The sequence below is a fragment of the Maylandia zebra genome, linkage group LG4 (assembly GCF_041146795.1).
Source record: "Maylandia zebra isolate NMK-2024a linkage group LG4, Mzebra_GT3a, whole genome shotgun sequence".
Classification (NCBI taxonomy): domain Eukaryota; kingdom Metazoa; phylum Chordata; class Actinopteri; order Cichliformes; family Cichlidae; genus Maylandia; species Maylandia zebra.
In genome coordinates this window covers 11,546,881-11,563,251 of record NC_135170.1, presented here as the reverse complement: position 1 = coordinate 11,563,251, position 16,371 = coordinate 11,546,881, and the positions used below count along the sequence as shown (strand labels likewise).

Sequence of the window (16,371 nt, the reverse complement as noted above, 5' to 3'; positions counted from 1 at the left end):
GGTCGGTTAGCGCTCCCCCCTCGGCAGATCTGTGAGCAGTTCTCCCCCCGGCTACCTGCTCCTCCAGGTCCCACCTGGATCACTGAAACAAATTAATTATATTGATTTAAAAGCCTCTAATGACTTAAGAACTGTAAATGTATTAGAGGTTTAATCGCTCCACTTTTCACAGGCCTCAGATCGCGTCATGGCTAAGTTCGTTTGCATTAAGGAACACATGCTTACAGCACGCTCAGGCTGTATTAAATTATACGCCGCTACCTGTTCAGACGCTGTTCTATTTGCAATCAGGAGCTCTTATAGATTTTGATGTGATACCTTGGATTCTGAGGAGTTCTCTGGCCGCCGTTATTTCTTTTACACATCCTGACCAAACAATCAGCTACTGTGGAACCAGCCCTGCCAACTGTTACTTTATGTGGGCCTGCAGAGTAGACAAAATCTGCTGGTGAAGATTAAGCATGCAGTCTCGTCCTAGACTCAATGCTTCTCATTCTTTCTCTGACTGGTTGCTACTGCTTATTCATGCATAAAAGAAATGTAAAAAAAAAAGTGCAAATATTTATCTCGATCTCGCCCTGTAAATCGTTACAATGTTAATTTTACCCTCCGCTATCAGGTTAAGTGCTAATGAGGGAAGCTTGCCGGCAAATTAAGCTGAATGTCGCAGAAAAAAAATCTTCCCAAAAGTTGATTATATCATAGATGTCACGGGAGGGAGGATGTGACAGATTCGGCAGCAGGTGGGGTGTAATCAGAACAATAAAATAAGAAAAACAAAAGCGATGAAGGGATGACTAATTATACAAACAGCCAGATGGAAAAAAGGAAACACAGATGACATGGAGAAGGACCGGATAAACATTAAAAGATGGTTCTGAGTTGGGGGAAAAGAAAAGAGGAATTTCACAAAGGTGGGCGTGTGCGCTTTCCTGAATACTGTTGAGTCATTTTGTATTTATATTAACCTCATAGTTTTAGCCACTGTCAAGCTTTGCGTACTTGGCTGTTAACCGACTGTGAAATTAAAAGAAGTAATAACATTATTTAAAAAGAAGAATGAGGGATGAAGCCTTTCTGCTGCAATGCAGCCACTGTCCATGTAACTAATTAATTACTAGAAACAAGTGGCTTGGGAAAGGAAAAGTCAGGCTCAGGTGATGATATTGTTGGGTAAAAGGAGGAGAAGAAGAAGATCTGACATCCAAGACAGACTTCGCCTTATGACGGGACCTTGACCTCTGCAATGGGATGATCTTTGATCTCTAACAGTGGTTCCCGTCGTCATCTGCAGGGAAAAAAATGAGTAAAATCATTGTCGGGAATTGATCCGATACTTTACAGTCCCCATCTGTCAAGCCTGGTTTGCGCTCTGCTGTACATCCATTTTTATCTGAATATTGTATCGTAGATCACTGGATGCAAATGGAGCAGTTTGTCTTTCTGTCACTATGATGCTCAGCTAGTGTCTCCTTGGCTTGGCCTTTCTCTTCATCCCTAATAACTGCCGAAGGATATTGTTCAGCTGAATTCTAATCACATTGAGTAAAAGTATTGATTGGCGGGGTCCGAGGAGTTCTTCCAGCCACTTGGCCTTTATCAATCATCACCCATCAAGGTACACTATCCTCTCTGAATCTTCACACTGTTTGCGCACTCGCACTGCCCCACTTTATTTCACATCAGTGAATATGCCACATTTCTGTATATAAAGGACATCTATTTCCCTTACCGCATACAGCGAGGTGTTGACAGAATCGATACCGAAAGCCGTAGCGGTTTTTTATGTTTGCTTGCTTTGCCGTCTCAAAGTTTTTCATTAAACACACCGGCTCTTTTTTTCCCCTTCATCTTTTTTATGAGACGACACATCTGATGTCATTGGTTGTGTTTCTGTGCCATTAACTACCACGAAACATAAATTTTGAATCATATCAGTGCATTTCCAGTTTTGTACCCACTGTGAAGAGATGACATAAAATACGACATTAAATAAGATTGACTGATTGCTGGTGGGTTTGTGTGTTTTTCAGTCGTGAGGCCTGTCCTGTCCTCTCCAGGTAGCTTCACCCCCCATCTTTAAAATAAATCATAAATCTAGTGCCCTTGGTTACCTGGTCTATGTAGACAACCTGGATTGACTGATGTAAAACTTTATCGCTTCTGTCAGATATGTGGGATGGATGGGTGGACACTGTGGCCAAAACACCTCTGTTGGCTTGTGTTACAATTCAATTCAGTTCAGTCCAGTTCAATTTTATTTACATATCACCTTTATGCTGTAAGGTAAAGATCGTACTATAATACAGAGAAAAACCAACAATCAGACGAGCAAGCACTTGGCGACAATGGGAAAGAAAAACTCCCTTTTGACAGGAAGGGGAAGGAGACAGGATAAAAAACGCACTGTTGAAAAGAGCCAAAGATTAATAATAACGAATGATTAACTGCAGACTGGCATATAAACAGTGTGAGTGAAAAGAAATGAGTGAGGAAGTGCATTATGGGAAGCCCCCTCCCCCGCAGCCTAGGCCTATTGCAGCCTAACTAAGGGAAGATGTAGGGTCACCTGATCCAGCCCTAAATATATGCTTTATCAAAAAGAAAAGTTTTAAGTCTAATCTTAAAAGTAGAGATAGTGTCTGTCTCCTGAATCCAGACTGGAAGCTGGTTGCACAGAAGACAGGCCTTAAAGCTGAAAGCTCCCATTCAACTTTTAAATACTCTGGGAACCACAAGTAAGCCTGCAGTACAAGAGCGAAGTGCTCCATTGGGGTGATACTATTAGGTCTGTAAGATAAGATAAGGCCTGATTATTTAAGACCTTATATGTGAGGAGAAGGATTTTGCAGTGTCAAATAACAAATGTTTGAAATGTGCACCCTTTAATGCCTCCTCTCACCTGTTTTTCTCCCACACAGGGCATTTACAGCTGTATTCATGGGGTGCAGATTGAGGAGAAAAGCAGCTCTGCATTGAACTCGCCATCAGCCACCATGAACAACACCCATTCGAACATCATGCGGCTCCTACGGACAGCCAAGAACATGGCGTCCCTGTCAGGGGTGAATGGCTCACCACACAGCGCTTTGGACTTCATCCGTCGTGAATCTTCTGTTTACGACATCTCCGAACATCGGCGCAGCTTGGCGGGCCACTCTGACTGCAAGCCACCCTACATGCCAGAAGACAACATGTTTAGCGACTACATCAGTGAGGTGGAGAGGACGTTTAGCAACCTGCATCTTAAGGACAGCAATTTGTATCAGGACCATTATCTACACCACCATGGTTCAACTTTAGGGCTTAGCGGACCTCCTCCCAACAGACCCCATAGTTTGGGTAGCGCTAGTTCTTTGGAGGGCGGCATGTTTGACTGTGACAGCCTGGGTGGAGGGGTGACCCCTATTTTTACCACTCAGCCCTGTTCAGCACTGACCCACAGGAACATGAGCAAGTTTGACCTGCTGTCCGGACAGACTCCTCCCTCGGGCCAGAGCTTCAAGGGAGGCCTGCCCGACCTATATGGGAAATTCTCCTTCAAAGGAGGTGCCTCGAGTTCCACTTACATCCCTGGACATAGCTATTGTCCAGGGAGAGGAGATGATGATGGGAATATACGCTCAGATGTGTCAGACATTTCCACGCACACGGTAACGTACGGAAACCTGGAGGGTAACGCCAAAAAGCGCAAACAGTACCGGGACAGCCTGAAGAAGAGGCCGGCTTCTGCCAAGTCCAGACGGGAGCTAGACGAGATTGAGCTGGGCTACAGGAGGAAACCTTACCACATCAGTCACCACCACTATCACGGGCACCGCTCTGGTTCCCCACCGCTGCTGCCCTCTGAACGCAAGAGGGGTGGCGGAGGAAGCGGGGGAGGTGGAGGAGGGAACAATGATGGGAACTCTTATCTTTTCAGAGAAAAGGAGAGCGTTAGAGATTTTTATTTGGACCAGTTTCGGCCCAAAGATGGTGTCCCTCAGTGGGAACACGTGGACTTGACTGAGGGTCCTGGGAACAGAGATGGAGGAGTAAGTACCTGCACCTCCCTGGTACCAGTGGATGACTTTCTTCAGAGCAAACCCAAGAAGTCTGATTCAAAGAGCGGGGGAGGTTCTGGATTGGCTGGGGGAGAGTGGGAGTGCAGGAACTGTCGGGCTAGTGGGGGACTGGGGAGCAAGCAGATGTCATTGCATGGAGGTGGCTATGGTGGCGGCATGAGTTGTGGGTCCTCGGGAGGGGGAGGCAGTCGTCCCAGCTCCGCAACCTGCATGCGTTGTGAAGGCTGTAAAAAGACAGGAAACCTCTACGATATCAGCGAGGACAACAACCACCTTTTGGAACAGATGGGGGGCGGGGCGGGTGGGGGAGGAGGGGGTGGCATGGGCGCAGGCCCTCAGTCTCAATCTCAGGCACAGCAGAGGCGGAAGAGCGGCGGTTTCGGTAAGCCACTTCGGCGGCAGCACTCGTATGACGCATTTGTCGACCTGCAGAAAGACGAATTGGGTGGGATGGGCAGTTTGATGGGAGGCTTAGGAGGAGGTGGGGGCATGAGCGGTGCAGGCATGGGTGGAATGCTGCCCCCACCCAGAAGTGTTAGCTTGAAGGAAAAAGAACGCTACATGGAGGGCAGCAGCCCCTTTGCGCACATGTTTGAATGCCACGGGGGCTCCGAGAGGGAAAGGGAAAGAGACAGGGACCCATTGTTTTACGGAGGTGAGAGCCGGTCGGGCCTCTTCAGAGGCGGAGAAGGTGTCCACCGCCGCTCAATAGGGGAAAGAGACATGAGAGACAGGGACAGGTCTTTGATGGAAGGAGGGGGCGGGGCAGGGTTCTCTTTATCCAAATCACTTTACCCCGACCGGGTAAACCAAAACCCCTTTATACCCACTTTTGGCGATGACCAGTGTCTGATGCACGGCGCCAAACAATATTACATGAAAAAGCAACAGCAGCAGCAACAAGTTGCCAAAAACAGCCGAAGTGACTTCAGGAGCCAGATGAGTGCAACTTCGTATCTGCCAACATCTGCCACGGCGGCCGGGGTGATGTCCAGCGCGACGCCCCGGTTCCCGAAAGAGCTCAGCCTCGGTGGAATGAACCACCACGGTTCCATGCTGGGGGTCGGACCCCCGCGTCCCTTCAACGGAAGCAATGGCCATGTGTATGAGAAACTCTCCAGCATTGAGTCTGACGTGTGAAAGACAAATATGGGAGGAGGAGCGGAGGCGAAGGAGGGGGGAGTGAGGAGAGCAATAGAGGCGCATCTAGTTCTAGGAGATCAGGGATGACTTTAAAGACGCTGTAGACACACTTTAACCCTAGCCCATATTGAGATGTTAGGATTGGGAGGAGGGGAGGTAAGGGATTAAAGGAGGAAAAGACTGAAAGGTGGAGACTGAAATATAAAATAATGCGTAGAAGTTTTGATTTTTGCAAGAAATAATGGGAAACAAATCAGGACACCCTGAGGAAGTGTGGGATATCGCCCCCTTCTCTCAGAAATGGCCAAAGCTACTCTACTTTTATGTCCAAACACAGTCAATAAACATCCTCCCCTTAACTCAAGTCTACCATTTTCCATCCACCAGTGTGGCAGAAGTCAGTGTACTCGGTCGGCGTCGCGACGAGGCCGACACCTCTTCATAGTCTGCTATGGGACGTGTCGAGCCTGCTGCGATTCCATGGCTGTCTGAAAGGCTCCCTGCTGAGCGCTCACGAGGAAGGACAGCGAGAGCAGAGACGGGATTGAACTGCCCATCTGCCCCAGTGTCACAGCAGAAAAAGTAGATAGGGTCACGTTTGCTGGAGCGGCGACACGGGACGATGACTGCTGCTTCCCCGTCTTTCTCACGCTCAGTCAGGACGGAGACAGCCCTGTCTGTCCATCTCTTTTCGCAATGCACTTCAGTTCTCAATATCTCCTCTTTCTCTCCGCCCCACACCCCCCCATGCTTTTCCTCCTCCTCCTTATCCTCGACGCCAAAAGAGCTGATCTTGTTTGCTGTGAGAAATACAATCAATGAATGATAATAAGATATTCTTATAGAAAAAAATAACAGGGTATAAGAACAACAGTAATACTGATACAGTTGTGAATAACAGAGATGTTTAGTGCTGATTATAATAACACTGCTTATAATATCACTAAGTTTTTACTTGTTTTGTGTTCTCGCCGTAAAATCTTTCACTGCTGTTTTTAGCATCTGTGGTTGCAGTCTGTCTGCCCCTAGTGGCAGGAGGAAAGTTGTTCTCAGCTCAACCAACAAGCCAGAAAAACTGATTTTTTTTAAATTTGAAAAAAGAAATATTTGTTTTTGGTTTTCTGTAGAATGCTCTTACTACATGTTCATGCATTTATTTGCTCCTTGTAGAAAAACAAGATCTTGAAGATGTATTTGGAGTCGGCAGAAACACGACACTTAACATTTAAAGGCATCACAAGTGCACAGACGCGCGCACACACGTTCGGTTTCTGTCCGTCTGAACTTGTGTTCTTTTGAACGATGACGTGCCGACGGGAGCTGAGGATGCTTGGGAGGAAGGACGTGCCTTAACGGTCTCCGGTGGAAGTGTCCTCCAAGTTCACAAGCGGCCCTCGCGCAGCAGCAGCCACCACCAGGACGGACCGGCAGGCTTCATAAAGGCCACTCGGCGTTCTTGGGGTCACATTTATGAGCCAAAACTGCAGTAAAACAAAATCAAAGATTTACAGCGGGCTTTGAGGCAGTGCTGCTGCTGCTGGTGGTGGTTTAGATACAAGATACCGTTTAAGATCTTTTATAACTTTGTAAAACTGTATTTCATATGTCAAGTGTGGGCAGCGTTTTATGAGCCACCTGTATTCAGGATGTCCCATTGTCACGGATAGACCGATGAGTCTCAGTTCACAACATTGGCAGCCTTTAGAACACTTGTTTTTATTCAGGTTACACAATGACAGTCATCAGGCACTTAACTTTTTCTCGGCCTCTTCACCGGTATCCTGTCGAAGGCGTTACTTTTCGCTGAGCGGGCCGAGGGGCTCGCACAGTAAGCTTTTGTTTGGACATCACGTGTGATTAATATTTGCGCTGTCGTTTACGTAGGCGAAACGCTGCAAAAAGAAAAGAGAAATGTGTAGGAGGAGTGTTGCCGTCCCGCGACAACAATGCTGATGGAAGTTTGAGCAGAGAGGAAGATGTCTATTTGAGAGACTGGCTGATTGCTTTTTACTTTGACTGATGTACATAGTCTTTTTAGCTGAAGAGGCCTAATTTCTTGGACAGGACTTTTTACTCAGTGTAGGTTCAGGCACTCAGTAGACATGCCTTATCATCCCATTGCCCTCGCCCCCACCCTAAGCTGTCTGATGATGACTCATCGCATTACTGTACAGAACAGAGGGAGCCCTGGTAGTTCTTTAAAGGTCTGATCTTCGATTAGTTGGTGTCAAAAAGTTCAAGGGCTGCTGGAGATTGCGCGGGGAGCGCCGGTCCGAGGAGTGTGATCTTTATCATTGTCGACCACTATATCTTAAGGCACCAGTGGAACGGACTGGGGAGGATATGCACGCGCACACGCGTGGAGGGAAGCGAATCAGGATCGAGTGATAACAGCTGTTCTTTTTTTAAACACTAACTCTGTTGACAACTATTCATAAATTCAAAAACTTGTCCTCCTCCTCTTCCTCATCCCTCGCTCCACAGATCACACTGTCAAAGCGAGACTTATCGAGCTAGCCTTAAATCCGACTCATCTGCCCCCCACACACACCCTCCTAATAAACAGATTGGGATCTCTGGAATTTTTATATGCACACATTTTGAAAGTTCAGGTCAACCATTAAAAGCAAGCTGGTATAGGAAGGAGAACGGCCAACGGGGAGTTGGGGGGGGGGGATTCAACAAGGAAATAAGAAGAAGGAGACTTTGCAGTGGGTATCAATCAGCGTCAGCATTAGTATGTTAAATCTTTACCTTGTAAATAATAATATATTTAAAAATCTTTTCACTTTGTACAGTAAACAGACAGACAGGATGTAACTTTCAATATGTTTTACAGCAATTTAAGAAATAAAGAAAACAAACATAAAAACTCGTAAAAACTGAAAAAAAATCACACAAACAAAAATATGCAAAATATAGTTAAGACACAGATATTACTAATCATAAGTGATATAATTGAAGCTCTTTTTTTCTTTCGATCTCATGTTTACTTAATTATAATAGTTTACCAATCAGTATACTGATTATGTTAAGAATTATGCTTTTTTTCCCCTTTTTTTTTCTCTTATTTTCACTCAAAGTGTCAGAGGATAATTTTACTGTAGGTGTAGACGTTTGGTGATTTGAAAAAAAAAAAGAAGAAAAAACAGAAAAAAAAAACAAAGGGGAAAAGTTTAGTTTTAGGAGTCTTCGCTAAGTTTCCCTTGGATTGTGTTAGATTCTCTCTTTTTAAGGTAAGCTATTCTTCATGCTTTTCGAGCGCAATTCAATTATCTACACATTTATGTAATACAATATTACATGTATACAGAGATGATATTTGCATATAGAGGCAGTATATTGTGATCCTTCATTTTTAAGCAGCGATCCTTGTTAAAAAAAAAAAAAACTTAAAAAAAACCTCCTAAAAAACATTTGTGGATTTTTTTTGTTTGTTTTGTTTTTGTTGCCCGTTTCTTTTTCGATGTGGGCTCTAACGGTGATTGCACACAGAATTTAGAGCCATTGTCAGTCCGGCCTATCCTGTTATATCTCTGTTTGGGATAGACATCACTGTGGTAAATAAGGAAGATACACACATGCACACACACACACACACAAATGCACACTGGACTTGCCCCAGTGTTGATATTGTGATATTGCTGAGGATTTAGGCACAATCTTGTGGAGAAAACCGTGAACGAGTGCAGTTTCATCTCAGTTATGTGAAGCTGAAATGCATTTGTACAACCCCTTATTAAAAGGTGAAACATCTCTTCCGTCATGTCTCTGTGCAGCGGTTTCTTTGTTCTTTTCTCTTTGCTATGGGTGAATAAACTGCCGTTGCACCGTTTTCACTCGCTTGTTACTCAACTGTGCTACTTGACAGCTGGAAACAACTCATATGCTTCGGATCCTGATTTGTTTTGTGTGCCACCTTGTATTTGTCTGTTTGAGAAAGGAAGTATCGTTTGTAATCTGTTGTGTACATATGCAGGGTTTTTTCTTCTTTTTTCTTGTTTTCACACAGTCAGAAGCGATTTCCTCGCTCTTATTCTGTATGGTACTGATGCCAATAAGTCTCTATAATCTTCTCATCAGCCCCGAAAGGAGAAATTCATCTCTCTTCTGTTTTGCCCCCCCTTTTTTTTTGTATCTCTAGAGGGCTTGATTGAAAAGTGAAAAAAGTATCAGTGTGCACATAGACTCTGTTAGGTTTGCAGATTTTTTTCTTATTCTCCTCATTTGCAATAAACAGCATGACCAAACAGAAAATCTTCTTACTGTACGCCACATTTTATTTTATTTCATTTCATTTTGTCAGGATTTGGAGGGTAACTAGTTTGCTACCACTGGTTGGGAGGTGTACCTGGCGCTGCGGTGAGCATGCTATCATCAGACCTTTAGCACCTCCAGCTTCAGATCGGTCTGTGCTGCAGAGTAAGCAGGGCTCATTTGGAAGCCTTTATTTCCCTTAAGGCCAAATTGTTCCCAGCTTCCCTTCTCTCTGCACACATTTGTTCAGATAGTTCACATAGGGGAAAACACTGGCACTTTCCCCCTTTTTTTTCCTTTTCTTGTCTTGTCCTTTTTGGGGGGGGGGCAAATTAGCAGGCTGGAACATCCTGAGAGTGGAGGATGTAAATATCACCCCAGATGACGTGTGTACGGGGGGGGGGGGGGGGTTTGTCAGTATTAATGACACATGGGACCAAATACCAGCCTGACAGTCGTCTGCAGGGAGCGATGTAATGGTTAATCTGACTTGTTGAAAATGCTTTTTTTTCCCCTTCTTTTTTTCTATGTGTATGTTTTGGATAAAGGGTATTTGAGAAGTTTCTCATATTTCCAGCTTTCATAATTGACTCTGAACTGCTAATTTTGTAATAAATAAGTGTGATTTCACCCGGTGCAGACAGAAGGAACTATACTGTGATGTTATATAGCTGATTTATTCTGAAGGTCCGTGTGATTTGTTCATTCTTATTCATGACAGAAAATATTTTAAGCCTCTCTTAATGTGTGTTACAGATCTCGCTTTTTACTGACGCACACAAAACTTTCTACGAAACTGTGTACAGTTTGTTTTGTTTTTAATATTGCGATTTTCCACCGTCATCATTCACAGATTGAGAATCGGTCGCGCTAACTGGGTGAAAATTGCCGATGACATAAGGGGTTGCTACCAAATGTATTTCACAAGGTTAACAGGTTTATGAAATCACAAACATAGCCTGATTGAATTAACTGTGGGTGACAAAAAAAATGTAACATAGAAATAATATCAATTGTATACATAATATTATTCTTGGCCATTCTTTTCTCTTTTTGTGGCCCTTTACTTTGAAACAATGCCAAAATTTTTACACCGTACAAACAGAAAAACCACACAAAAACAAATAATTGTACAGGTTGTGTATATACTGAATACTGGGGAAAATATTTACCTTCATTTTCTTTTTTTTTTATGGAAACAAAGTAATCTCAATAACAAAATTAACCACATCATGACAAAGTTGCAAAAAAACATCATTAAGGTACTTCTAATAAGGATCATACTGATATCTACAATTATAAGTGCTGACATAAGACTATTCTTTCTCTTTGTACATGATGAACAAAATGAAGTGTTGAGTATTAATAATAAAAAACTATAAGTTTCACGCGTATGTGGTCTCTTCTTAAGCTTTTTGGTGTTTATCTGAATTTCAAAGAATTGGTGATAGCCTGTAGATAAATGATGGACATGGCCACTATGACATCATTGGGAAGTCTCATTCTGAGCTTTTGCCCAGTACCATCTTGGTATTTAAGCATGTGATAAAGAGAGGGCTTGACTAAGGAGGGATAGAGTGTGCCTACATGCTAGTGACTTGGCAATCATTAGGTGCAGCAAACCCTGTTTTATGGTCTTTATGGACACTAATAGGGACCATAATCATAAAGTCACCAAGAAGGTGTTTACTGAGGTCAGAACAGTGAACCACAGGGCTCTTTTCCCACAGTCTCTTCTTTGTACCCTTAACAACACCTCAGTATATATCAGGGTTGGGCAACTCGAGGGCCGGTGTGCTGCAGGTTTTAGATGCGTCCTTGATCCAACACAGCTGATTCAAATGGCTAAAATACCTCCTCAACATGTCTTGAAGTTCTCCAGAGGCCTGGTAATGAACTAATCATTTGATTCAGGTGTCTTGACCGAGGGTGAGATCAAAAACCTGCAGGACACTGGCCCTCGAGGCCTGGAGTTGCCCACCCCTGGTATATATCAATAAAAATGTGGTTTGACGACCATGAGATCATTTTCAATAGTAGCTGCATAGACAGGAATCACCCTTGCTCACTTCTGATGTCACAGCCAATCATTTTGTTCTATAAGCTGGCCTGAAATGTCATAGAAACTGTGCAGTTTAGAAAAGAGCTTCAAGAGTTACTCCTATTAGGCTTCCAAACGGTAAAGAGTTACAGCACTTGAATGTTGATTTCACTTTCCAAGCTATGTCCATCTTTTATATACAGTCTGTGGCACTGAACCATACATGAACACACTTCTGGACCCCCTTCAACTCAATATGTATCTATGCAAGCTTGGATAAGGCTGCATTCAAAACCGACTTACTAAGAATACCGTCACTGAAGATGAATCTGTTACAGGGTTACCTAACTCATTAGAGTACATTACCATAATTAGCTTGCTCATGTTGGTTATAGTCCACAGGGTGTTTAGCCTATTGTACCTTTGAGTGTGATAACTTTACCTTTGCATAGCAAGTTGATATTTGCAGCGTGCCCTCCACTACATCACTAACCACAAGATTACCAGCTTTGGCTGAATGCCAGCCACCATGGTTTCAGAGCTGAAGGGCTGGCATCTCCTCTTCAATGTGCCTCACCACCAGGGATGTGAGATGGCACTCAGCATATACTGTAGGTGCTTTACTAAATATGAATTAGAGCCCCTTAACAGCTGACAGGTGCTTAGTTTCACCCAGTAACAGATTGTTTATTTGAGACGAACCCTTTTTTATGCTGCTACAAAGAAGTAATTTGAGTTTTTACTTTACACTCATTATTTAGTTTTATGCAAGAGAAGCATCTCTTGCGTATGGCTTTCATGTCCCCAGGCTTTCACACAGTTGGTCTTTCCACTGGGCTGGAAGCAGTCGGTTTAGTTCTATACGTTTCCTTTATCTCCCCCTTGTTTGAGCATACCAGCCTAATTTAAAACCCTTCATGTGGGTATTTCTTCTCTTCCCGCTGTCGTTCATAGACACATTCGTCATGGTGCTTGCAAATGCATCATCTCTCTGTCACACACAAGTTGGCTCTCTATCTCTTATATCTGGCAGAAATGACAGGAATTCCTGGGAGAGGGGAAGAGCGATGGAGAGGGCTGCATGAGAAACCAGGGCCATATGGTGACGGTATGGTGGAGTGCCTGGGTCTGGGTCTGCCCTCTCTACAACCCACACTGCTGCTGGCAGGCCGCACAGCCTCGTCTAATCCCGTCCAGCCCCCTCGGGGTTCTCTCAGGCTGCTCTCTCAGGCTGCTCTCTCCTCTACCCCATCACTAATTCTGCTCTGATGGACCCTCACAGGACTTTGTCAAAGTGAGAGACCCCTTCCTTAAGCACAGCTGTTGCTCTCAAATATAAGAGGTCCAAACTACACTGGCGCTCATTAATTCACCTCTAATGAAGTGTTTTAACACAATGTACCCACAGTGTCTTTTAGAAGACATAAAAGGTGCCTGTTATGCTCATTTATGGCTCCATATTTTAATATGCGCACCCAGTTTTACATAATTACTTGTTCAAAATATCCTTATTTATCTAATACTGTGCCTAGATAGAGTCCTCTCGTTTTCACCTTGTAATTTATAATCATTGCCATAGATAGATAGATAGATAGATAGATAGATAGATAGATAGATAGATAGATAGATAGATACTAATATGATCCAGGGGCAATATTAGAAATATGCATTCTTACTGATATCTGTGTGAAAAGTACAATTATCTGCAGTCTCAAGCCTGAGCTAGTTGTTATTGCAGGTTCTTTGTAAAGTAGGACGACTGTATTATTTTTTAACTTTATGTTTAATATGAGTATCCACCACTGTAATAGTATATATAGGATAGTAGGAAAATTAGAGTGTTCCTTCGGGTCAAAATAGCAGGACAGGTTGCAAAATCTGGATGATGAAAGTAAATGAACAAAACACTCCCCTGTCTCAACAATTGCCATCAAACTGACATTGAGAAGGGCATTTATCTTTCAGCAGTCTCCAGAAGTGTTATATTGTGCTTGTACTGAGCAGGTCCCTTGTGCAAATTTATTTAAATGTATGAATAATAAACAGGACATTCTGTACAGCCGGATACAGACAAAACCTCCCGGAGGAAATCAAAGCAGAAAAAAAGTTGCATTTAGCTAGGCTACTGATGTCTGGAGATATATAAACTCCATTTGATGCAGGATTCATGTCTTGTAGAGGATTTGCATGCAACTACAAGGTTAGTCAAATTTGAATTCATTTAGCCATTAACTGTTCTCGTCACTACACTTTTTTTTTTTTACCTTTTTGTTTCAAAATCGACGTCAATCCAAAAGAAAAAAGTTTTTGTTTTTCACTCTTGTTACGAGCTGGGCTGTAAACTTCCCATTCTGGCATTTTATCAAGCGCGTCTTATCCAGAGTGACTTAAAGATGCATTAGGATTTTTACTGCTCCATAGTACAGAATGAGTGCAATATATCTGCAGAGGTTTGATAGGGTTGTTTGTCAGTAGCAGTGACTCAAAGATTGCTTCACAAGGTACAGTACTGAGACTTACAGCACACGCTTTCCCTCTCCAGTGCACACTAACTCCCGACTGCTCACATTTTCAACATCAGGTCTATATCATGTCGAGTTAACCTGTGTGTGGCCTTTCTGGTCAGACTTCTTTCTCGTTTTAAAGATTCTTTTCAAAATGAACTTCTGTCGATATCTACTCTATGTTCTGTCCATAGACTGTATATAAAAGATGGACATGGCAACGGTAGCATTACACATGAGAAGTAGTTAGTCAATAAGCATTTCTTCTTTTTTTCTTTTTTTCTTTTTTTCTTTTTTCGTTCTTTAAATGCCATTTATTTATAAAGTGAAAAAGAGGAACAACACAAACGGGAGTGTCAACACAAATCCCGCACTCCTGACCTTACCAAAACAAAGTCAAAAATAAAGACAGAGTCTGACCTCCTTAACTAATTCAAAATAGGAAAAATAGGGTGATCAAAAGAAACGGCAGCTCACGCCTACCCACTCCACTTCCACAACTTTCAAGCCACACTGGTGGGTCGTGAGGAGAAACGGGAGAACCTCTCCTGCCATGGCACTCCATCATCCTTTTAATGGGCGGGTCCTCCAGCTGGGACCAGTCACGTCAGAGCAGTGTATCCATGCACCAATCGGAGCAGGGCCCAATAAGCATTTCTTGGTTAGTCTTCGTTTATGACTCGTAGAATGACCTTATAAAACAGACTTACTACTCAGTGTGACTCCAAACATCAGAAAATGGTTGTTACTGTTTTTGGGGTGAAGGCTGTTTTCCCATGGATTCCTATAGCAACCAAAGACTTTTCCCAGCGATAGCGCTTGACCCTTGGCAATTATAAAAAAAATGTCAGTTTTAAGTACATCTGGTTTCACTTTTCAAAAACAGAAAACCCCCCAAAAGCCGATGTCCCCCTATGAGCAACCACTTGGTGACAGTGGGAAGGAAAAACTCCCTTTTAACAGGAAGAAACCTCCAGCAGAACCAGGCTCAGAGAGGGGCGGGGCCATCTGCTGCAACCATTTGGTGCGTGAAAGGAGGGAGATAGGACAAAAGACACAGTGTGGGAATTCTGACATAATGCAACCCAGTATCACAGCAAAGAATGTAAAAGACACACATGCAGAATTTTGAGTGAGCTGCTGCTTCATTTACAAGGTAACAAACGTTTAAAGACGCATTACTAACACATTTACACATAAATACTTATCAGTCATCTGGCTTAATCTTACCTGGGATAGAAGGAGCCTGTACGTCATATCTTCTTTAGTTAGTAGTGACTCTCTGCCTCCTCTTGGTGGTACTGCAACTTCTGCATACATATCAATTTACAGGCTAAGCGTGATTTCCGCATAGGCCATAATGATAATGCTACTATATAGAAAGCACTTTCCGTCACTATCTTAGCGTATTTAATTTTTCCCTAACATCAGAAGTATACATTTGTTTTGCTTTGCTTAGTTTTTTGTTTGTTTTCTTTTTTATTCATCTAATTTTATTTTATTTTATTTTTTGGTAGGGGGGTAGTAAAAAAATTAGATGAATTAAAAAAGCAATTGAATGGGATTTAAACATGATTTGCACTATTTTAAAATAAAATAAACCATTACATTACATAATATGGGAACTTAGAAACAGTGGCTCAGTTTAATCAAAGGGGATGTCCAAATTCATGGGCTGCATCCTCCTGAGGACGCATTTGTAGGCTGATTACATCACAGCAACGCGACGAAGGCTGTCCAAATTCATAGACTCCTCTGAATGCAGCCGACAAATGCGTCCTCCTTTTCCCCGAATTTGAAGGATGGGTCAGGTGTATCCTTCGTGGCCCACCATATCCCAGAATTCACAGAGTTTTTAATATTACTCTTATTACTCTTTCTGGGTCACAAAATAAACTTTTAACATATTTTCAGGCGAGTATGTGGGTGTCTAAGCTTCAAATATCTGCTCGGTTTATCAAGATATCACATATTTGCAAAAGTGCTCCGAAGTTTTCAGAGACGCCTGTTACCCACCAGCTCGACAGCTAGCCGGGAGCTCGAGGGTCACTAGAGCCGCCAAGAACGGCACAACTCCCGGCACATCATTTTCAGGTCTTTCGCTACTCAGGTTAAACGTAATATATAAGTCACTTACACAACCTAAAAATGTTATTGTTTGGCTTTTTTCAGTGTTTTATTTATTTCGTGAGTAAATTTGTTTGGCTGAGATTAAAGTTATTAGATTAGATAAAATAAAACTTTATTAAGCCCCTGGGTGGGTTCCTCCTTGGTTTTCACACAGCTGAATAGACAGAAGTGTGAGATGGTCGAGAATTTCCACCAGTGTCCTGTTATATTTTAGATAGGAAGGAGCAGACGG

General features: G+C 43.0%; 1 protein-coding gene across 2 annotated transcripts in view; it reads left to right on the top strand.

Annotated features, from left to right (window-relative positions):
- The window catches only part of grin2ba (glutamate receptor, ionotropic, N-methyl D-aspartate 2B, genome duplicate a), a 145,527-nt gene extending 134,678 nt beyond the window's left edge, over positions 1-10,849 (top strand). For both annotated transcript variants that reach the window (XM_004563025.4, XM_014409421.3), the window contains exon 17: positions 2,922-10,849. In XM_004563025.4, coding sequence (XP_004563082.3) covers positions 2,922-5,204 — 2,283 coding nt within the window. In that variant the 3' untranslated portion in view covers positions 5,205-10,849. The remainder of the gene's footprint in view (positions 1-2,921) is intronic.
- Positions 10,850-16,371: the final 5,522 nt, after the last annotated feature.